Raw genomic sequence first — 23,347 nt, 5'->3', positions numbered from 1 at the left:
TTCTTTACGGGATCACTGGATTCTAGTGTAATACTGGCTGAACCTTTGACCGATGATACGCTATGATACTATAGTAGTGCTCGCTTAAATGTGCGAAATCTGTTGCACTTACATTTCCACGACCTATCCGTATTCTCTTCCTACCGCATATAGGGAGAGTGCGCAACTTTTAGAGAGTAGACAAGGAAAGAGAATAAAACTACCAGCGGAAAAGAGACAGACGTACTTCAAAAAGATGACGTGAGCGTAAAGGCAGTTATGTAATAACGAAAACGTCAAATTCAGTCATTTTTGTCTTGTCTTTTTAAATATAGTTTCTATATAGTATCAGTGGACTGTTGAGATTCTTTCGATTAAAATAGGTCCAGACACGTCGTAAATCGGACTAGTTTTATGGACATAATGTAAATAACAAAATGAACAACATAAGCAACTCGTTGTTCACGAGGTGCCGATGCTCGAGCCGCTACCCCCACGAGCTCGCCTAGTAAGTTACTGTTTCTGTTAGTAAGTAGGCTGAGCTCGTATTGCCCTCTGGCGCTCATGCAAGTTGGAGCGCGTTAGTGGGGGTAGACGGCTCGAGCGTTGGCAGCCCGTAAGCAATCACTTGTCCATGCCTGGACGTATATGTGATTGTTACGTGTGAAGTCTATAAAAGTAGACCGGAAGAATCTTAAATTAATCGGAAGAATCTCAATAATCTACTGCTACCATATTTGAAAAAGTAAGACAAACATTACTCAATTTGAAATTTTGATTATTGCTCGTCCATTTTTTACGCTCACGGAATCCTTTTGAAATGTCGAACCTCAACCCTCGACCTATGACGGATTGCGTCTATCTTGCTTTCATACAGTGACCCTTATTAATATTTGGATAGTCTTAAAAATACGATGACTTTTTATTGGGCTTGGATTTTTTTGAGAAGTTAGAACATGACGGTCATCATGGTTTACTACATGACGTGAAAAAAAAGTTTTTGAACAAATTTCACATCACGTAGTAAACTAATTATTCTGACTTCTCAAAAAAATTCAAGTCGTATGGTCTAATATTAAAAAAATTATCGTCTCTTTAGGAGTGTCTTGTAACGTAAGAATTTGGTTCCGGACCCGAAACTTCGCTAATTTAAGTGAGCACTATATTGTTAAAGGGCTAATATATTGAACGGAGGGAGCTCGTGATGGTTGAATTGAGCACGGTGTTGGTGGAAGTTACGTGTGAGATGTTCTGAAAGATTAATGCATAATTGGGCTGATGGTACTAAACAGCTGAAAAATAATATGTCGACATTTTACGAAACTTGATGGGCTAGGTTGTAAGATCCTGATCTAGAGTATCCAAAGATGATTCAACTAAATCTTCTCGGTTAACGATGTACATAGTCTTCAGTATTTTTTATCCTACGGGCTTTTCTTTTATGATATATCGTAAACAATGAATCTATATTTCATAGAAATGAATCTTTGACATTGCAACCAGAAGATTTCAATTTGATTCAACAAATGTCGTATGTTCTATGGTTCGCGAAACATTTAATTTCACATAAATGGGTAATATGCTTATTCATTATAAAACGTCATTTCAACGCTGATACAACGTATGCATGCATTACTTCAATTAATAACCAGCAACTTCGTCTTATGCATCAAACATTTCAGACATTTCGTAAAGTGCGACATCTGTGCGAAAATAGTACAGCATTGTTTCGAAAATCTTGATTATCAAGTTCGTTTTACTTCGAGGAATAATTCCCATGCACGCCAATCGGATATCCACAATGTGGTTACACGATTACACATATGTGCATAAACCACAGATACAATTATTTTCTTTTTACAAAATTTTTAGAAATAGAATGGTGTACTGTAAAATTGGGTGGTCTATTGTAGAACGAAGTGTTGGAATTTCAGTAATTATTTTTCATTACTTCTCATCATTTTGTACTATTGTTTATGTAGTATTTATCAATGAATTTGATAATTGGTTTTAGACAAGACAATACACACATAAAATTGATTCGCTACTTTTATTCGTTTCGTGTTTTATGTTTTTTTTTAAATGTCATATTTTCATCTAAAAGAAAAATCTCAAATGAAATTCAAATAATTTTTCATTTTATCTTTCATTTGCTCAAATAATTCGTACTCTCCAAAATTCTGTTTATTTCGTGTCAACATCGGCAACTGCGTGAACAATTTTAAAAGCGAATGCAGCTAAACCTTAATCATTAAACTACAATAATTAGCATATGCAAATTTAATCATTAATTTAGCTACATCAATAACCGCTTCTTGCGGTAAAACTATTTATATTTGAACAATGTGATTGAAACAAAAAATTATTTGAAAAGATTTATTTGTTTTAAATTCTGCTTGCATTTATGAAAAAAATTAATTTTTGATGTTACTTGCATAATAAAAAGTATTTAAAATGATTCATTATGCCTCTACATCATTTAAATGATTATTTGCTATCTTATTTCAAATAAAATGTGCCCAATTCTGATAACATTGGAATGAAGGAAGAAGAAAATTCTTACTAGATTATAATTTTCATTCATTTTCCTATAGTGTTGTCGCGAGGTTGTTGACATTTCGGTCCCAAAATTTTCACATTATCGAGACATTATTGTTAGCACGTTTTAGGATCACGAAAACGGGGTCCCTACATTTTACTAGAAATACGAAAAACCTTGATAATTGTGAGTGATCCTAATTTTTTTTATCAAGGACTGTATCTTACCTTTGATACGTTCATGGAACTTTATTAAAAGATTTCTCAGTCGAGAGTGATGATTTTTTGAAAAAATGGGTCTTACATTAGGGAACTCAATTATAAAGTGGATAAAGCAAGAATTATCATGAAAATTTTAGCAATAATAAGGAACAAATAAATTTGATAATAGATTTGTGGCTGACACTACAGTTCAATTCCGCTTCGAACTTCCTTCCCCTCGATGTACATTATTCCGACAATTTCGTCGTTATCAGATAACAGACACGTGTCTAGACTGGCGAATTTTGACGACCCTCGAAACCCTCGACCGAACCAAACGAAGGTTTTCAAGTTTTTCGAGGCAATGCTGCACGTAGCTTGGTAAAGTATACGAGGAGGAGCACAAATGTGACATGTACCGGCGCTACAACGCAATCCTTTTTTAAAAATCTTTTTTTCGGCTTCGAATACTTTGGCAAATAAATGGCACCTCTTACCATCGGGCACGATGGGTTTGCAGAACACACATGATAGGGAGAGATTTAGTCAGTAGTATTCTTGCGCTTCGTTCGCACTGCATAGTTGTGTGATAAGCGTCACGGAACTCGAATAGCATCCAGCGGGCTGAGTGTGACAGTACATGCACCGAAGCAACACATATAAATGCATGCTAGAACGTAAATATTAACAAAGTGACAAACATTCATAGAGACAGTCAAGAACCGTGGTGCGCGAGGTGCGGTTTCGATTATCGTGATAGTATTTTGTTTAATCCTACGCTCGCTGAAATGAAAATCCATCATTATTACGTTCCACAAGCACAGCACGAAACAAAAATAAGTAACCAGGCCGGTGTTACAGCAACGATTTTAACCCACCAAAATGTTTTATCCGGTGTTTGAACATTTTTTGAAAATCTGTGACTTACAGTTAAGGGGTTCTCAATTTGAGTTTTTAATGGCAATAACAATTTGAATTGTACAGGGTGTCCCAGAAACAATATAGGAAAAGGAAAGGTTCATGGGGTCATTTGAAGTAACTTTTTTGTTTCGGCACGAATTGGCAAAGGAAAAAGGTGCTTAGAATCACCCCAGGAACCACTCCTTTTTCCAACACTCTTCTTGGGACATCCTGTATACTAACGAATTACCACCGATAATTTGGCAATTTCCTTTGAGATGATTCTCTAAACAAAGATTTTTAAACTCATTTTTGATATAACAGTAGATAAAGTGTTAAATAAACAAACGTTTACACTTACTTATACTGAACAAATGATGACAGGCAAAGTAAGTTTAAACATTAGGCTGCCTATTGTTTACTTATTCTGGTTGCATACTGTGTTCTTGTTGTGTTTTTGTGGTACATGGTCCTGTCAGATGGTTGTATACTGACTACCACGAAACATGATACTCAAGGATACAAAATTGAGGCATTAGATGTAGTAATGAGTGATCCATTTTTCTTGACAGGATTATAACTATTTTCAAAGAAGTAAAATATTTATGATATCTCAATAACAATTTTACAAATTATAAACTTATAAGTGTATTAATGGAATTTTTGATAATTATTATTGGTTTATGTAAATGATAATTGGAAGAAACGTTTCCTATTGCATTGCTCAGGTTGTTTAATAAATTATACATTCCTAAGAAATGTTGCTGGAAATAATGACTATACCATAATTGGCTCCTAGTTTGTAATTGTTGGTGTCAGATTGTGCCATAATAATATTATTAACAGGAACATTTAAATTGAACAACAATTATTAAGATTGATAATGACTGAGGATACAGTATGTAAGCAACGATTTAAAATGTACAATCAATCACAAAACATTATTTCAGCTATTGTTGCAACCCATAGATAATCCGCGAAGCATTGATAATGTACAAAATTAAACAATCCTTATATTTTAATTCATTTCGAAAATTTCAAAAGATGATTAAACTCGATTTTTATACATACAACATAAACGCGAGTAAAACCATTAAACGCATATATGTCAAATGCATTATGCATGCACAAATTTTTGTGACTGATTGTAGACATTGCACAAAGCTTTGACAATATATATTTCATAGTCTTCGTTAATGAAAGCATGAACTTAAACACCGTTCTCGTGAAATTCAGTTATATTATCACCTGAATAAAAATACATTTAATGTTATACTAAATTTCACTTGGTTCACCATATTCATTGAAATTATATCGTTTCGTTCAGAAGGTATCACAACGCGTTTCAAATAAAAGCGTATGAAGGAGAGGACTAGGAAAAGCTTGCTTCCTATCTATAAAATTTTCTCGTAGAAGTTGAAATTAGTTTTGATTCTAATAATTTCTATTGAACCCCGTTCTGTAGAAATATTGGCATATACGACACTAAGGTGCAAGGATATTGTAAAATTAGTAATAATATAAAATATTAAGAGAGATACTATCATTTTTAGTAAAAACATATTAGGATATCCGAAGCATTCTTGAAATTTCGAAATATAGCGTGACAATTCGAGGCATGCACGAAAAAATTTTAATATCATGCAATTAAAAATGTTCAAGAATATTGTTTATTGCTAACCAATAATTTATTTGAAGTATGATAAAGGTAATTGAAAAAATCTAAGATTCCGTTATTGAACAATTTCTTTTGGAAACAAACATGTCTTTCTACTGACTCGGATAATTGGATATTTAATCCTTTGCAGAGAAATAATATCCTATTTCCGATCGTCTCTCGTTTCAATTGATTGAGTTATACGATTCATCGATTTCGCAGTGAAATTTACGTTTACACGAGTGGCGAGTGTCTAAAATTACTATTTCATAAAACTTTAATACGGTTCTTGCACAAAAATCCATAAAATATTAATCTTGAACAGGCATCGGTTGTGTGAACGTGAATTTCGCTGACAATTCAGTAACTTTAATACGATTCTGTACCAAACATAAAGTTACAGCATTCGACTTTCTTCTTCTTTCTTCGAACAACTATCGTCCGTTCTTAAAGTAAAATAAGATGTATAGAAAGTGCTGTTCTGACAGCCCCCACGAGGAGGAACATTTCTTTGTCAACAATACGTTGAACAACATACATACACGTGAGATCTCCTTCATACCACGAAGACAGTGAAGTGGAAGTTCCTTCAATCGGCAGAAAAGTGAGAAAAACAGAGGTTGAAGCGAAAGTCAGCGAGGCAAACAAAGAAAGCTAGACAGCAGAAAGTAACACTTCTAAAGCTAGATTCTCAAAACGCACTGCTACATTTTCGTGTCTCTAACAGCTATGAATATTTTCAATGGACAAATTTTTGTTTCATCGTAAACAGCTCCACGTATGCGTTTGTTCCCTTAGAATTCTATCGATCGGAGACTAAAAATAGATTGGAAAATTAATTAATTGATAACTCTTAGAACTGATCGAAAAATTGAAACGCTTGTATGGTTTCAATTATTTTCTCCCTTGACCCTCGACACGGCTCAATTGAAGTTTAGCCATTTTGGTTAGAGGAATATTGCCAAATCGTACCTCGTGAACAATTCAAATTAATTAATTCATACATTATTACTCACTGTGTGCAGTGTCTAGCGATAAATATCAACAGTTTCTTGTTCCCTTTTGCAGTTTTCGAATTAAAGTTACGCACAACTGATATAACTTTGATCAATTATGTAATGATATACAATCGGGGACGATATTAAGTGGACATTCTTAAAAATCGCATAACTTTTTAAAAATTGGTCCAAATGAGTTGAATTTTAGATTGCAATTGGTTGGAATGATAAAAAAATGAAAATATGATGATTTTTCAACTTTTTTATCTGAGCCTATAACGATATTTTAAAAAATGCGTTTTGTAGATTTCGGTAACTTATATGCATAATGAAAATTTCATCGAAATCGGTCAACTTTTCAATGAGCTACAAACGTTTCAAGATGAGAGCTTAAGGGTGAAAGTCGCAGATTTTCGACTTTGCCAGGAAATTTCGCCCTTATGTGATCATCTTTAAACGTTTGTAGCTCATTGCAACGTTGACCGATATCAATGAAATTTTCAGTATGTATGTAAGTTACCGGAATCTACTAAACACATTTCTTAAATTATCGTTTAAGGCTTAGATAAAAAAGTTGAGAAATCATCATTTTTTTATTTTTTTATGATTTCAACCAATTGTAATCAGAAGAAATTTTTGTTTACTCGTTGTCTAGTAAACTAGACGGTCTAACATCTAAAAACAATTCAAGTCATTTGGACCAATTTTATAAAAGTTATGCGATTTTTAAGAGTGTACACTTAATATCGTCCCCGACTGTATGTATTGCGCTATATTAGTTTTTATAAATGTCTGAATTATATTTCCTTATTTATTAACTCTTTGCCCTTTATTGTCCCTTCTGAGACGCCACTAAAAATTACCATATTAAAGTGCAAAACTATTTCTACGTTACTTACTTTTTTATATTTAATAAATTGCTAAACGTCCCAGCGTGGTACGAGCAAATATTCTCGATCACATGAATTGTCCAAATTTTGGAGTCAAATAGCTTAGAGTGCAAAGGACCAATTAAATCAAGTTCTATTTGAATCAGACAAAGTCTTTAACTGACAACAGTTTTATTAATGTATGTATTTTTATCCCATTATTTTAAAAGTAATATGCTAGACCTATCATTTGTATACTAGTAAGTAAACTGCGGATTTTTATGCAAAATAAAAATTGTCTGCTTTAATTGCAACGACACGGGGGCTACATAGTACATTTATTTCTTTGCTTGGTAGTTTTAATGAGTCGACATAATGTAACAGTATTTTTAAATTCTTTAAATATCTTTATTGTTTTTAATTTGAATCACTCATTTTTGTTATAAATGCATAAAATCGGTGCATTCCGGTCAGTTATTTTTAATTGTACTCTTTTCCCACTACCGACAATCTATCTTACTATACGCTGTAGCAAGGAAAATGTGTGAAATCAATGCGACCCATAGTACACTATTGCTAATGAATTAGTGTTGCCGGTCAAGGCCATTGTCAGTTTATACAATCGTCGGCTAAAGCTGTTATCGACGCAAACTACTGTCGGTCAAATCTAGAGTCGATAGTATGCTGTCGTCGGTCAAACCTGTGTCGCCGATTTAGATAAAATCAAATTGAATCTTCTGTATTTTATATTACTTATACATTCCTTGCATAGTACATTAATATTCATTTCGAGGTTAAATGAAACATTCGACAAGGTGCCACGCCGTAACTTTTGTAAATGGTACTAGGGTTAGGGACCCAATTACTGTCGGGGTGCCAATTACTGTGCCTATATTAATTATACTTATTGTTAGTATTAAAGCATAATGAATATTAATAAAAGAGATATTAAATGTTTTTCATCAAAATCAGTTAACATATATGTTATAATATCTCTTTTTTAATATTCATTACGCTTTAAAAACAAGTACAATTAATATACGTACAGTAATTGGTATCCCTACAATAATTGGGTCCATAACCCTAGTACCATTTACCAAACTTTACGGCGTGGCACCTTGTCGAGTGTTTCATTTAACCTCGAACTGTACAAGGAATGTATAAGTAATATAAAATACAGAAGATTCAATTTGATTTTATTTAAATAGAGTATTTAATATTTTTGAGTCCACTTCTTTTAGATGAATGTTACTCTCTTTTTATTGGGATAATATAAATAGTCGACGATTTGAAATGGATCAAAATGGACCGAGGTTACGTCATCCGAAAGTTAAAAGACACTTTCCAGTTACCGTGAAAAGACCTTCGCATTGATTAAACAAGATCTAATATTACCCTCAATGTTTTATTATTAAACCAAATCTCACTGTTTCAAGGATAGGTGCGATTTTGTAAACAAATCGGTCCGATTTATGACACCGGTGATCAGAATCGCACTTTTTTCTGGTTTGAAGTGTAGGGTAATGTTCAAAGAATAAGTCATTATAAATAGATTACTTTCTTGGAATTTTTCTCGATGATGAAAAATTTCTCAAGCGATACGATTTGGCAACTTTCCTCGATAGCAAGCCTGAGCAACTGATTGCTCGTGAGCTGCCGACGCTCGAGCCGCTGCCCCCACTGCTGCGCTCCGACTCGCGAAACGCGAGAGGGCAATACGAGGTAGCCTAGTAAGGAGGGGGGGGGGAGAGGCTTCTTATGTAACGAATTGAAAAAAAGTGTTTCTAAGAGTTTTATTTTAGAATAACTATTGGATATATGGAACTAGGACGTTTTGGGATGTAAAAACAGATAGCCTTGAAGTTCAAGTGTTTTTGTTTTAGCTAAATTCTTATTATTTATTATAATATAGTATACATGACTTCTTAACATCTTCAGCAGTGTAAGCATTGTTGGCGTTCAATGTAGCGTCTGTCAGTGATCAAAACGCAACAAGAACATGAAAAGTTGGAAAAGTTTCGGAAATCCGGAGATCCGGAAAAGGGTTTATTCTTTTCGGCCGATTAGTTAAATTTATATTGTTCAAAACAATATTGTAAATAAAAAATTAAATACATATTTTAGGTCCAATCCCTAAAAAAATGCACATCAATTTAAAAAACATAGTTTCGAGAAACATGCGTATTATACAATAAATAATAAGAAGAATTTAACTAAAAAAAAGCCTCTTATACTTCAAGAATATCGGTTTATATCCCCAAAAGGCCTATCTCATATGTCCAATAAAAAAAGACATATGTCCCGTTATCTGAAAAAATTCTTAAAAATCATTTATTTTGGATTTGTTACACGAGAAGCTCCCCCTAATACATACAACTCTTTTCTTGTACGGTAGATATATTCCCGAAAAGAACTGTGCAAGAAAGTAATAAAACAGAATTGTATAAGTTCTCAGATATGTACAGTGGATCCAAATGTATTTAAACATAAAATTTCTGATTCTCGAGAAATCAATGATATTTAATCGATTGTAATTTCGTAAAAAGCCATCGTATAGCAATAAACTTGGATTCGCTTTAAAGCTTGAAGAGTCTACTTTCGCACACTATTATTCATTTTCCTCTAAGATATTTTTACACGATGTCGCAGATGAGAAACCGAAGACCCATTTTTCCTAAAAAATGCTATAAACTGAAACCTCTGTGAAAACGTTAGAAATTTTTTTTTCGTGAATGAATCTTCCATTGGTTTGAAGATTGTTTAAATTTGCAACATTTTCGACCAAAACAGAGTTCTGAGTTCCCCAGTCGTTGCATCATGCGAAAATATTTTAAACGAAAATGAACGATGAATGGCAAAAGTTGATTATTGTATTACTTTTTTAACGAAGTTATCTTAGATTAATTGTCGACAATTTTTCGAGAATGGGAAATTTAGGGTTCAAATACTTGTTGGTTCCACTGTATACAAGGTGTACCACGCAGCTGGGACTCACCAAGCCGTAGCATTAAAACGGTAGAAGATAGGAAAAAAATCCTTAAGAAAAATTAAATTGTTTCAGGTGTTGCATTACATGATATATCTGTCTTCTCTGAAAGTGGACGGATTTCGAAGATTTCAATCTGGGCTTGGCCCAATTATGTGGGTCATTCTGTATACGTACGTATCTTTTTTATGGATAGAGATATTTTAAAAACGTGTAAAAAAAGAGTTGAGTGTACTTTTATTAGTAAGGAAAACGGGCTGCTATCCTCATTACTTCGCTCGTGCGAGGAGTGCGGTAGTGGGCAGTGTCACTAGACAGGGAAAATTGAGGGGACACAGTTTCCCTTGAGGAGAATACCCTCTCTCTGTCATTACAGGATTAGTCACGACGCAGACGCAGACGCGACGCGAATTGGGTGCGCGCATCAGGTTACGCGACCGGTCCGTGGCGGAGGCGTGGGGATGCTCGCTGCCGGGGGAATGGGGGAGTGACATCGTTAAAGGGGTAAGGTAGAGTGGGAGACAAGTCTTAATCTGGCGACAGTGGTAGTGGGAGTAGCGGCTTGCCCAGGCCTGCGTCTATCCTCAACATTGTTATTTATATGAAGTCTATAAAACTAGTCATTAATTTTTAATACGTCGTGTTTTACTCGAAAGAATCTCAACTCCGGTACTACATTTAAAAAAGGTAAGACAGAGCTCTATAGTGACAGTTCCCCCGCCCATCTTTTGATTGTTAGCTAAAATTGTTCTATCAAAAATTCTCAACTGCAAACAAAGAAGATACAAGAGGAAAATAAATACAGACAGAAAGAGAGAGAGAGAGAGAGAGGTGTGTGTGTGTGTGTGTGTGTGTGTGTGTGTGTGTGTGTGTGTGTGTGTGTGTGTGTGTGTGTGTGTGTGTGTGTGTGTGTGTGTGTGTGTGTGTGTGTGATAGAGAGAGAGGGGGGGGGTGGGGGTGGACGGAAAAGTAAGAGAAGAAGAAAAAAGCGCAATGTGCAGAGTATATGTACAATAGTCACTACGGGCAAGATCTGTTCGTACCGTTCGACTCGCGCTAACATCTCAACATCGATTATGCTCACACAGAGACGAATGTCATATGATGGTAATATTCTAGATACCTTGAACATAAGGAGGGGAAGCATGACAATTTCCACGGCAGCTACGTGGCAAAACTAGTGAAAGGCGCCTCAAAGCTTCGGCTAGGCGGCCTGCAGCCCCAATTTGTTCACTCTCATTGTCAGCGAAATCGAATTGCTCTCCGATGTTATCTTCAAATAGAAGCAAACGGTATACCGAGCTTTTTTATACGGTTTACCATGACAAGTCTGATCTCTACACAATGTTCCTCTCGCTTGCTGTTAACTAACACAGAACGTGTCGGTGCCAGCGATTTAATCGTAGACACGTGAACGTCGCGTTTCTCGACACATGGAGAGCCTTTTCACGGGCGGAGACACAGCAGTCGCGATTCACGTGTCGCATACGTATCGCGATACGCGAGCTACGTTCACGTTACATGAAATATACGGTCGGTAATGAAATGTTCTTTTTTTTTTGTTATTCTTTTTTATCGTAAGTTTAGAGACTATTAGGAACTATTGCCTAAACATGATCTGCGAGTAACGACATAGCTTACAAAGTTAACGTGTAGCAGAGTGTTTCTACTCCGACAACGTTCTTGCCTGATTAATTTTTTTTTTCGTGTACTTCATAGGCGCGAATCGCGATTCGGGTGTCTCCGCGTGAGAAGACTCAAACTGATCTGTTCTATGTCTAGAAGGACCGTCTAGGTGTCCTCTTGACTGTACCCGGCAAGAGAAACATGGGTTGGTTTATGCAACCGACAAAGCTACTTGACCAAAGGTTTTCACCAGACGGCGGATCTTTATGCTACATAAAATGTGCCTTCATCAATTGTAACAAACAGGAGCCAGATGGAAATATACATATTTCTTCCTTTAATTATCGTAGCGAATTGAAGAAAGTTCGTAGACGTTCTTAAATTGTTTTAATCTTGCTACTGTTTGAAATCTCCCCTAATCGTTTTCATCATAAATGCATGAAATCCGCGGTCAAATTCCCGCACTCCAGACAGAAAGAAGACGTCTTCTATATGCGGACGTGAAACGAAAGCTGATACGAAACACTTCAGTGCAGTCTGGAGACTTCAATCAAGAAGCGTGCAAATACAACAATGTAAATAAAGCACTGCCTATTTACAGTTCTGAGGAATATATCTACCGTGGCACCGTTCGATACTCTTCTTTCTTGGTCTGAATTTTCGTATTGTTCAACAATATTGCAGCTTAACCCTTGGTGTTTACTCAGACTACGAAGTACCACGGCTTAACAATACTGTCAAAGAATATTAATACGCTTTGGGGAAAATAGTTTATGGCTACAAAGTGCTTTAAAAGAAGTTAAGGAAACTCAAATACAATAGCAAAAATTGAATACAGAAAATATAGCTGGGGTCACAACAGACCCCACATTGCCATCTCAGGGCTAAGCTTGATCTTAGCACATCACTTGCTGGTGAATTAATAGATTTTGAACGTTTATGATTCGTAGCTGAGTATTTCTTAAATTATTATTCAACAGCAATTTTAGATACGAACTGACAATAAACCCCCAAGAACGCGATCCACTTATCTTTTTCGGGATTATTTTTTAAAAAAAGATTTTGAAGTTCCTCTTTGATAGAAAATAGTCATGGAGAATCATGCTAGTAGGCTTCCAGAAACTAATGTGTTAAGCCTAGCTAGCTCTGTATAATTTTGTTATTATTCAAACTTTCGCCTAATTTGCACTTTGTTTGTATTTCCAGAATCAATGTTTTCCTTGTGATTCGATTAAATTGTTTTTCGGAGAATATTTTTCCAGACTATTTATCTGACGCGCTTACAACATAATGCAGTAAAATGATTCATTGTAGTGTCATGTTTTATCGTCTTTTGTGCTTCTACTTTCACGTTTAAATGAACATTACTTTATGAAAACATATTTGTAAGAAAATATTTTGTACTTGCAACTATTTGGAAGATCGTCTTTTAAAAGAATTCGGATATAGATTATAGATTATAGTTTATATAGATAAACGACAGAGTACATAGGAATTAACAGAAAAAGCGGGACTTCATTGCCGTGTGATCGACAAACGTGTAGACTTGCGTGTTAACGATTAAATCGCGAACACTCGTGTGCACTAATTGCTTTTGACTATTTTGTACGCAAAGTAATTGCTAAAACTATTCTGTTTCTAATGAAAATAAATAAAGTAAACCGAGCGATGGTTTCGTGCTTTGTTTCGGCTTCGACAGACCTGATAGATAATATTTAACCGTATAATTAATTATATCTTTATTCTCCATTTCGGAATAATATTCACTGAATGTTCGCGGACACAACGAACGGTTTTCTTTCTTGCTATTTGCGTAGTTGTAACTGCAAAGCAACACGAATCGATATAATAACCATAAATGTAACCACGCTTATTAAATGCACATCGAGGATATAGATTAATAACAGCGACAGCCACAAAGCTAGAAACTTTACAAGTGTACACAAACTATTGTAATCGTTTCGATTGCTATTCTGCTAAAATACAAAGGTATATTACGTGAAGAAATTTGATAACCGTTTCAACGAACGGTTCGGCTCGAAATGTGAAGTAAAACGAGATTGTGCGATGACGTTGAGTCGCGTTGCGCTTACTTCAAATAATTTTATACTGTTCACTTTTCTTTCCCGAGCAATCAAATGCGTAACATAATTTTGTTGATCGAATCAACTAAGTTGCATACATACAAATGTTCGACACTGTGGAATCTACGAGAGCTATCTATAGCAAGCTAGTCCATAATAACTGTAAAACTATTATAATGAATAGACAACGGATGTTTGTGCAAATGCATATTTTTACAGAGAGCAAATGAAGCAATGGTATCTGACCAGAAATGTGTTTTATGATCTCAAGATTCCATAGATATATCTTTCATTTTGCATTGTTATTTATGCATATGCTTTGCATATACAATACATACATATTGTTACGAGTATCGATATGTTACGATATCGAGACATCGCGCCGAATGGTCTTCGTTGCAGCGTCGTCTTAGTGACGACGATACAACGGAGACATGAGAGAATCGGTTGACGAACGCCGTTGTGGGAAGACACAAAGCTGAGTACTCCTCCTCTGTTTAATAAAGGTTTATTGGTATTTTATACGTTTTATTTATTGAAGATGCCCCGAACTCGTCACACTGGTGTCAGAAGTGGGATTTCTCTGGCGGCGAGTTATGAGGGAACCAGCGATGTCCGGAGCCGACAGATTTTGAATTCGGAGGCTTGCATGGAGGAGCGGTTTGCCGCCTTGGAACGGCAGGTCGAACGACTGGCAGAGCGCTCGGAGATGTTTCCCCTTTGGGGGAATTGAAAATAATGGAAATAGTGATGTTCGCGTGTATGACAGTGCAGGGGATTGTGAGACCGGTAATGTTTATAGTATTTCCTCTGTCCCCTATCGCGCTAAACCCGCGAAATTCAATGGGTTGTGTTCGTGGACACAGTACTTCACACAATTTGAGAGTATGGCTAAGACCAATAATTGGAACGAACGAACGAAAGTAATAGCTTTTTGATGGATTCGCTTGAAGGGGAAGCTCTCTCGGTACTGACATGCTTGGAACAATCCAAACGGAATGATTTTCACGCGTTAGTTGCTGGTCTGAATGCTCGTTACATTTCATAATTATAAACAAGGAGCAGGAGCTGCCTCCTTCCTCGCTCGGCCTTCGCAGATTTGTCTCTCGATTGTCAGGATACACAGGCGCGAGAGAAATTTGTCGAAGTAATAAGAGATAATAATTTGAGGAAGGACGTTACCCTCGCTTCGATTAATGCCACTTCGGTGGGGGCGGTGGTGGATGTATCGTTGAGAACAGAAGCCCTGTATCATTCCATTTATGATAGAAATCGGTTTGAAACTGTTTGTTCGAGTAATCGTCGTGATGAGCCTTATACTAAGGCACAGTCTGGTTTTCAGTCTCGGCGCCAGAATTTTCAGAATATCCACAATAATGGACCTCAGAACTAGATTGTGGATCGCAGAAATAACGGAATCGTTTGTTGGAACTGTGGAAAACCCGGATATCCGTCTTATAATTGTTCCGATGCTAACTTAGTTTCAAATTCTGGAAGCCAACAGTTTCAAAATTTGCAGAGTAAAAATTTTAAAAAGGATAAAGTTCCTTTTTCGGGAAACGAAAGGGGGTCTGCGTAAAGGGGGTTGCGGAGACTCCTGTTATAACACATAAAGGAAATCTCCCGTTCTCGGTAAATTCTAACGGTATCTTTGTAGAAGGTTTTTTTAACGAAGTTGCACAGAAGTTTTGGATAGATACCGGGTCGGCGGTTTCGCTTGTGAGAGGTACGTGACAGGGTGACACGAAAGGATCTGACATGAACTTGATATCAGTTACGGGGGAATTTGTCCGAGTTTTCGGAGTCAAAGGAGCTCAAATCAGGATCGTAAAATTTAATACTAAACATGTATTCTATGTTATCGATATTACGGACGATTGTATTTTAGGCTTGGATTTCTTGACGAAACATAATTGTTCGTTAGATTTGAAGCAGAATTGTTTTTCTTTTGATGGAGGAGAGAACGTTGATTTTGTGGGCTGTAGTTTTAGAAGACCGAAAGAAACGAGTATAGCCGTAGTCGATTCTGCGGTTATAAATGAATACGTAGTTCCTTCATTGAGTATCGTTCATGTCCTCTCTGTCAGAGAGGACAGAGGGATAATTGAGAAGTCTGAAGTGGGAGTTTTCGCAACCTGACGGATTAACTTCGGCTAGTCAAGGAGAACTTTAAACCGATATTTGAGGACAATTCAATGAATTTGAATGAAAAAAATAGGTAGAAGTTTAGAGAATTTTTTATTTGATTTCAACATGTGTTCGCCAAAGATAAAACTCAGGTAGGGAGCTACAAGGTCGTTAAACACAGAATTGACACTGGAGACCATCCTCCGATTAAGCAGGCCCCTCGCAGGACTCCTGTTAACCGGAATGTTAAGACGGGGTTCCGTCGTAGTACTCTACGAGCCTGGCGAGCGATAGCGACGAGGTTCCGTCGGCGTGCTGTGCGAGCCTGGCGAGCGATCGGCTTTTGTCCGAAACGATTCTCGTGAGGACCGCTTGATCTGAGCTTCCTCTTGCGTTCGTGATCGCGTTGCGGTAACATCGTGCGTCGTGCGTGTATCCATAATTTAACACGGAAGGATGAAGTTCGTCAATTGATTGCGGAAATGAAGAACCAAGGAGTTATTGAAAGGTCTTATAGTGCTTGGTCTTCTCCAGTAGTGCTTGTAAAAAAAAAAAAGATGGGTCGACGAGATTTTGTGTGGATTATCGTCAACTCAATAATGTCACAAAGAAGGATTCTGATCCATTACCTCGTATTGACGACACCTTGTATGCTGTCGCGGGGTCGTCTTGGTTTACAACTTTAGATTTGCAAAGCGGTTATTAGCAGATAGAGGTTGAACAGAGGGACCGTGAGAAGACGGCTTTCTCAGTCGGCGAGGGCTTATGGCAATTTAAGGTCATGCCGTTTGGTTTATGCAATGCTCCGGCTACATTTGGGAGACTGATGCATAGTATTTTAGTAGGGTTGACTTGGAAGAAATGCCTGGTTTATTTGGATGACATCATTATATTTGAGAGAACTTTTGAGGAAGAATTAGAAAATTTGAGGTTAGTATTTAGCAGGTTACAGAAAGCGAATCTGTTGGTTAATCCGAAAAGGGTTCGTTCTTTAGGGAACAAGTGAAATATTTGGGGAATATTATCTCGAGAGACGATATTAAGAGGAATCCAGACAAGACTGCTTCTATCGAAGGGTGGCCTAGGCTAGAGAATAAGTCTGGTGTTAAGAGCTTTTTAGGCTTGTGTACTTATTTTTCACGGTTCGTGGAAAATTTTACTACTATTGCAAGGCCTCTCTTTGATCTGACCGAGAAAAAGGATTTTGTTTGGTCATCTGATTGCGAGGAAGCATTCGTGTGGAACTGAAACGTTGTTTACTTTCGGCCCCAATTCTGGCATTTCCATTACCACAGGAACCGTTTATGTTAGATATGCGACGCTTCTAATGTAGGTATAGGGGCAGTTTTGTCTCAGATCCAGGATGGTGCCGAAAGGGTGATTGCTTATTTTAATAAATCTCTGAGCAAAGAGGAAAGAAATTATTGCATAACTAGAAGGGAACTATTAACAATGATTAAGGGCATGGAACATTTCCATCATTATTTGTGCGAGAGAAAATTTAGGGTACGAACACAGCGTTGATTAGTGTTGTTTAGATCACGCAGTGTTGATTTGGTTGTTATCATTTAAGAATCCAGAGGGTCAAATGGCGAGATGAATCGAGCGTCTTCAGCAATATGATTTTGAGATCGTACATCGGATTGGAAGGATACATTCTAATGCTGATGCATTGTCTAGGAGACCTTGTTTGGAAGAGGATTGCAAGCGTTGTACTGGTTTGGAAAAGAAAGAGGCGAGTCTACGGAACGACAAGATTCCTGTTTTTCGTACAGGATGTAATTTGTTTGATAAACAAGATTGGTTCGGTTCCCAGCACAACGACCCCAATTTAGAATTGATTTTAAGAGAATAGTGGACAGAGACTTTCAAAGGAAACCTTATCTTCTTTTTTGCCAGGAGCTAAATTTTATTTTCTTATTTGGGATTGTATTCACATTAAGAACGGCCTGTTATCCAAAATGTGGGAATCTACGGGTGGTCGTAAGATCATTTGGCAGTTAATCGTTCCAGAAAATAAACGGGAGATGATTCTTCGAGAGGCCTATGATTCAGTCTCTGGTGGTCATTTTAGAGTGAATAAGACATTGAGTAGGATCAGGAAAAGGTTTTACTGGATTAACTGTATTAGGGATCTTGAGAAATGGTATCGCTGTTGCGATGTTTGTGTGTCGAGGTAAGGTCCACGTGATCTTGGTAAAGGGTTACTACAGATTTATAATATGGGTTTTCCTTTCGAACGAGTGGCCCCTTCCTAAATCTGCTGCCGGGAACCGCTTTATGTTAGTTGTTTCTGATTACTTTACACGTTGGGCAGAAGTGGTATGTTTGTCCATCTTTCAGTCAAGGACGGTTACTGAGGCCTTTATTACACATGTTGTGAGTCGTCACGGTGTCCCTCGAGAAGTCCATTCTGACCTGGGACGTACTTTCGAGTCGAATGTTTTTAAAGAAATCTTAGCATTACTAGGTATCAAAAAGACGAGGACGACCCCACTACATCCTCAGTCGGATGGCTTAGTAGAAAGGTTGAATAGAACAATTCTTCAATACCTTTCAATGTTCGTTTCCGATCATCAGAGAGACTGGGATGAGTTAGTTCCTTTGTTCCTTTTAGCATATAGATCAGCAGAACACGAGACTTACCCTTGGATTTGATTAGAGGAAGTCCTTTAGAAGGGACTTGCGGTCTAGACGAGTTCTCAGCTAATCTTAAAGATAAGATGGATTCTATTCATAAATTTGTCCGCGCACAGTTAGAGATCTCTTCACAAAAAATGAAACGACATCATGATTCCAGAATTGTGGAAAAATCTTTCCGAAAAGGGGAATCGGTCTGGCTTTATCAACCATATAGGGTTAAAGTTAAATGTCCTAAATCGCAGCCCAGTTGGGAAGGTCCTTACGTTGTTGTCAAAAAATTAAGTGAGGTAGTATATAGAATTCACAAGAATCCTAAGAGTAGGTATAAAGTGGTGCATGTCGATCGCTTAGTTAAGTACCACGAGAGGTGATGTTTCTGTTTACGTTAGATTCTGGGTTGACTGTGTTGCTTAGATCACTTTTTTTATTGTATTGTTTGCTCTGGACTTTGGGAAGATTGTGATATGATTGTGGTGGAGAGAAAGAACAGTTAACTAGAAAAGATTACAGGTAGTCAGGATTCCCCGCTTCATACGTACGCCAAGGTTTAGGGGTACCATAGAGTTAGGTGGAAATTTAGGCGAATGGTACACTTACACTTACTTACACTTACTCCCCGCATCCTATCTGGGGCCATTGATGCTCCAGAGACGGAACGGCGGACGGGAGGAAGATCAGGGCAGTTTTTGTCTACGGTTCTTGCAAGTCGACACCGATATTAGCAGACGCCTTGATCGAAGTGTACCGAGAGTGGTACGACGCATGACTCGAATGAGAGAGCTTGTGTACGTTGCGATTATGGACATTGTAATTTCGAATAGTTTCAACTTCGATTTGGGTTGTTCGACTCCGCGTATGCACACAATGGCCACTTTGACGGAAGTAGGGGACAGACGAATTTTGATAGTTAAGGGGAGATAGTCTCGAGTGATGATGCGGAGCTAAGTCTGGAATTGTCATATCGTGTCTTTTCAATATAACCTACGTTACAGTGGTACTCGTGGCATTCGACCCCGAAATTTTGTTGAAATCGACAACTTCAAAGGAAGGGGAAGGAGGACACCTGATACCCAGGATAAGAAGATACCTACTATTAAACTGTTCTTTTAATGTTCTGTTAATGTTATTCTGCTTGGTGGGCCGCTAATTTCCCCAGGTTTTTAAACCGTGGTTTTCCATGGGGCAAGAAGGGCTTCCTTCTGACGTCCTTTTTGGGCAAATGCCAAATTAGTCGTGGTGCTGACGGGTCCACGGTTTTCGTTACTTTGTGTTTATTCCCGCGGTACCATTGGCCTTGTTGATAGAGAGAGTTTGTCCATTATTGTATTCACCTGTTGTCGAGGAGGAGGGGGGAAGTGTTACGAGTATCGATATGTTTCGATATCGAGACATTGCGTCGAATGGTCTTCGTTGCCGCGTCGTCTTAGTGACGACGATACAACGGAGACATGACTGAGTCGGTTGATGAACGCTGTTGTGGGAAGACACAAAGCTGAGTACTCCTCCTCTGTTTGATAAAAGGTCTATTGGTATTTCATACATTTTATTTATTGAAGATGCCCCGAACTCGTAACAATATATATTAAATGCCGATCTCATGTGGAATATCTGTTTCTTAAATTTTTCAATTTTTTAAAAAATGTCGAGAGCTCAATAAATTAAGACAGCGTTAAAATAATTTTAAAAAGAAGTAAATATTATTTTGTTACAGAACGTTGAATTTTCTGAATTATTAATAATTTTAGGCATTTTGACTAAAGAAAGCGTACAAGGAACCACAATAAATATGCCAGCAAGCCAAAACGTTGTTGGTTGTAATAAATTAATGTTGAGACACAACGACCACCAAGTTATATCAAATTAAAAAAAAATTTTTTATAATTTTTGTAACACGAATTACAATGTACTAAAATGATTCCAGAAGATATTGTTAAGTATACGTATAAATATTGTTCGTCATACTATATGTTTCAGGTAAATTAGTACATATTTACTCATTGGTTGTGCATATGCTCTTTACATATAATACAGTGAAATCTCGTTGTATGCCAGTGCCAACCTCACGTTTCCAAGTCAGTGGAAAACCTCACACCACCGCGGTGAGTGGCCGAGAATCTCGAGAGCCGTCACGGCTACAACATTGTCGGCTATATCGGTGTGAGACCAGAAGACCGCTACTAATCCAATTACAAAACTTCTTTATTTTTCGTTATTTTTTTATGATACTTTTACCAACATATTCGTGGCATTTTTCTGATTAAAATGAAACCAAATATGATATAATTCCGATGATATTTACTTGTGTAACGAGCGATGAAAGTTTCGAACGCAGAGAAGGACAGCGTATGGGAAAGAAAAAGACGCGGAGAGTCGCGGCCGCCGGCACAGATCAAAGCCCGCGTGAGCGCAGGCCTTTAAATGAAAAATTTAACTTCTTTATTATTAATTATATTTTTATGAGACTTTTACCAATATATTTGTGGCATTATTCTGATTAAAATGATATGAAACGTGATATAATTCGGATCACATTTACACTAATTTTCCGTTAATGTAATTGTAATGGGAAGACTTCCATTGCTCGTTACACAAGTAAATATCACAAATATCACACAAAAAAATGCCACGAAGATGTTAGTGAAAGTTTCATTAAAAAATAACGAAAAATAAACAAGTTTTGTAATTGGATTAATAGGGGTCTTCTGGTCTCACACCGATATAGCCGACAATGTGTGGCCCACTCCTCGGCGACAACGGCTCTCGAACTTCGCTGTCCGCTTCTCCGTGCAACATTATATCGGAGACGGATATTCCTTCCGTTTGAACGTCAGTCACGTTGTATGTCATAGGTTTCTTATGACTTTCACGCGGGATGACTCTTAGGTTTCCAGCGTGCCCTGTGTATTTCAAATGGGACGCTCGGCGAGAACCACCTATTTCGTATGAGTGTCAGTAAAAAGAACGGCGGTACTGACATACAACGAAATTTCACTGTATTGCGCGTGAACCGTTGTCTAATAATGAATAATACACGTATTAGATATAGCTGTTTACATTCGACGCTTTAGCTTTCCCTTCGAATTTTAAAAACCGAACTTTTTTTAAATTCCTGCGATTAATAATAATTTCTTCATCATACAACTTACACATTTCTCACGAAAAACATTACGGTTGTAACGCACCGGAGATCATGAGATTTTGTTAAATTTTTAGACAACGGAGAACAAATACCGTGCTCCTTAGAGTACTCCCCTGAAAACCGCAAGAATACATGTTTCCGATTTTATTTCCAACCCCGCGACCTTCTATTTGGTACCGTATAACGCCGAGAGCGCGAGAAACTGCAAAACAGAGGTATAGTGATCGCTAAAGACATAAATACAGAGTGTCTGGAGGAAATTACAGAAAATATACAGTGTCGAACAAAAGTATCGGTACAGGCCGGATCTTCATATAAAATTCTCTGCGAATCTGTAAAAAATACGATTCCCTATTCAATTTTTTTGTAAAATATAACTCTCAACTCTAAAGATTAAGTATACCACGAATCATGAATTTTAAAGACGGTTGTAATAGAGGAAAATAACAAAATGCACATAAACTGAGATCCTTTTTCAGCGTCACAAAAGTATTGGCACACTTACGACTTTGCAATATTTTATTACATTTGATTTAATACTTAACAACTTAATACTTGCGAACTTCAATTTTTTTTATTAATTTTGGATGCATGGCTTTCGTACTGTAACTCTTGATGCCCAGCAGTTTCGAGTATCCTTTGAACTGTTGTGGGCAGTGTCGCCAGACGAGGGAAAAAGTTACCGTCTCTCTACCAGTACCGGATTAGTCACGTGGCATTGGGACTCATGCACGATAGGGGCGAAACGCGTCACGCGACCGGACCGCTGCAGAAGCGTGGAGAATAGCACGGTAGAAGGGGAAGTTAGAGCGGGTGCACAAGTCTTGATCTAGCGACACTGGGTTTGGGATGTATTTCCGTGTTGGATTCGTTTTCTACTATTGCTGCTATTTCAGAGAATGCAGTTTTAGGTGCAAATTTTTTATTATATTGACCATCTTCCTTTTTTTCGGTCTGTAAGAGTCTGCGGGCGTCCGCTTCGTGCGGCATTTATTAGATCGTTTTCGTCAAGAAATCGTTTAATCACATTTCTCAAGGTAAAATTTCTTTTTATAATCTCTCCTGTTCCCGAATAAAATTTTCAATGCTCATATAAATTTAATACAATCTTTCTTTCAGCAACTGTTGTTTCGTTCCATTTATTTCCCATTATGTATTCAGGTTTTCCTTTTCCCTGCAAAATATTCTTACTAACTCCAAACAATGACGTCCAGTTTGGATGGGGGACCTTCCCGTGATCAAATATTTTCTCGTGATAGAATACACGTAGTAACAAATTTTTTAAGTGTGTCAATACTTTTGTTCCGCTCAAAACGGACCTTTGTATGTATTTTATTATTTTCCTCTTCATGGTAAAGGTACTTAAACGTGAAGATGAAAAGTTATATTTTACAAAGAATCTCGCACGAACATCCAGACTGTGCCAATACTTTTGTTTCGCACTGTATATCGATAGAATACTCGGGTGACATGAGGGACACACAAAGATTGGTGACAGCATTAAGTTCGAGAGCTGAGAACATGAATAGGATTTCTTGTTTTATTCGGTAGATCAATCATCGTGTGCACTGAAAGAAGAGACATCTATGTACTATGTACA

The 23,347-nt window shown here is 37.2% G+C and overlaps 1 protein-coding gene across 15 annotated transcripts in view; it reads right to left on the bottom strand.

Annotated features, from left to right (window-relative positions):
* Positions 1-23,347, bottom strand: part of LOC143357303 (diacylglycerol kinase theta) — a 90,804-nt gene that overhangs the window by 33,853 nt on the left and 33,604 nt on the right. For 9 of the 15 annotated variants that reach the window (XM_076793700.1, XM_076793710.1, XM_076793697.1 and 6 more), the window contains exon 6: positions 11,252-11,401. The exons of 5 other annotated variants lie outside the window; for them this stretch is intronic. In XM_076793700.1, coding sequence (XP_076649815.1) covers positions 11,252-11,401 — 150 coding nt within the window. Of the gene's footprint in view, positions 1-3,215; positions 3,389-11,251; positions 11,402-23,347 lie in introns of all 15 variants that reach the window. One more of the 15 variants, XM_076793711.1, reaches the window with a different exon arrangement.

This window comes from Halictus rubicundus, chromosome 9, assembly GCF_050948215.1.
Source record: "Halictus rubicundus isolate RS-2024b chromosome 9, iyHalRubi1_principal, whole genome shotgun sequence".
NCBI lineage: Eukaryota > Metazoa > Arthropoda > Insecta > Hymenoptera > Halictidae > Halictus > Halictus rubicundus.
This window is presented reverse-complemented; position numbering and strand designations above follow the sequence as displayed.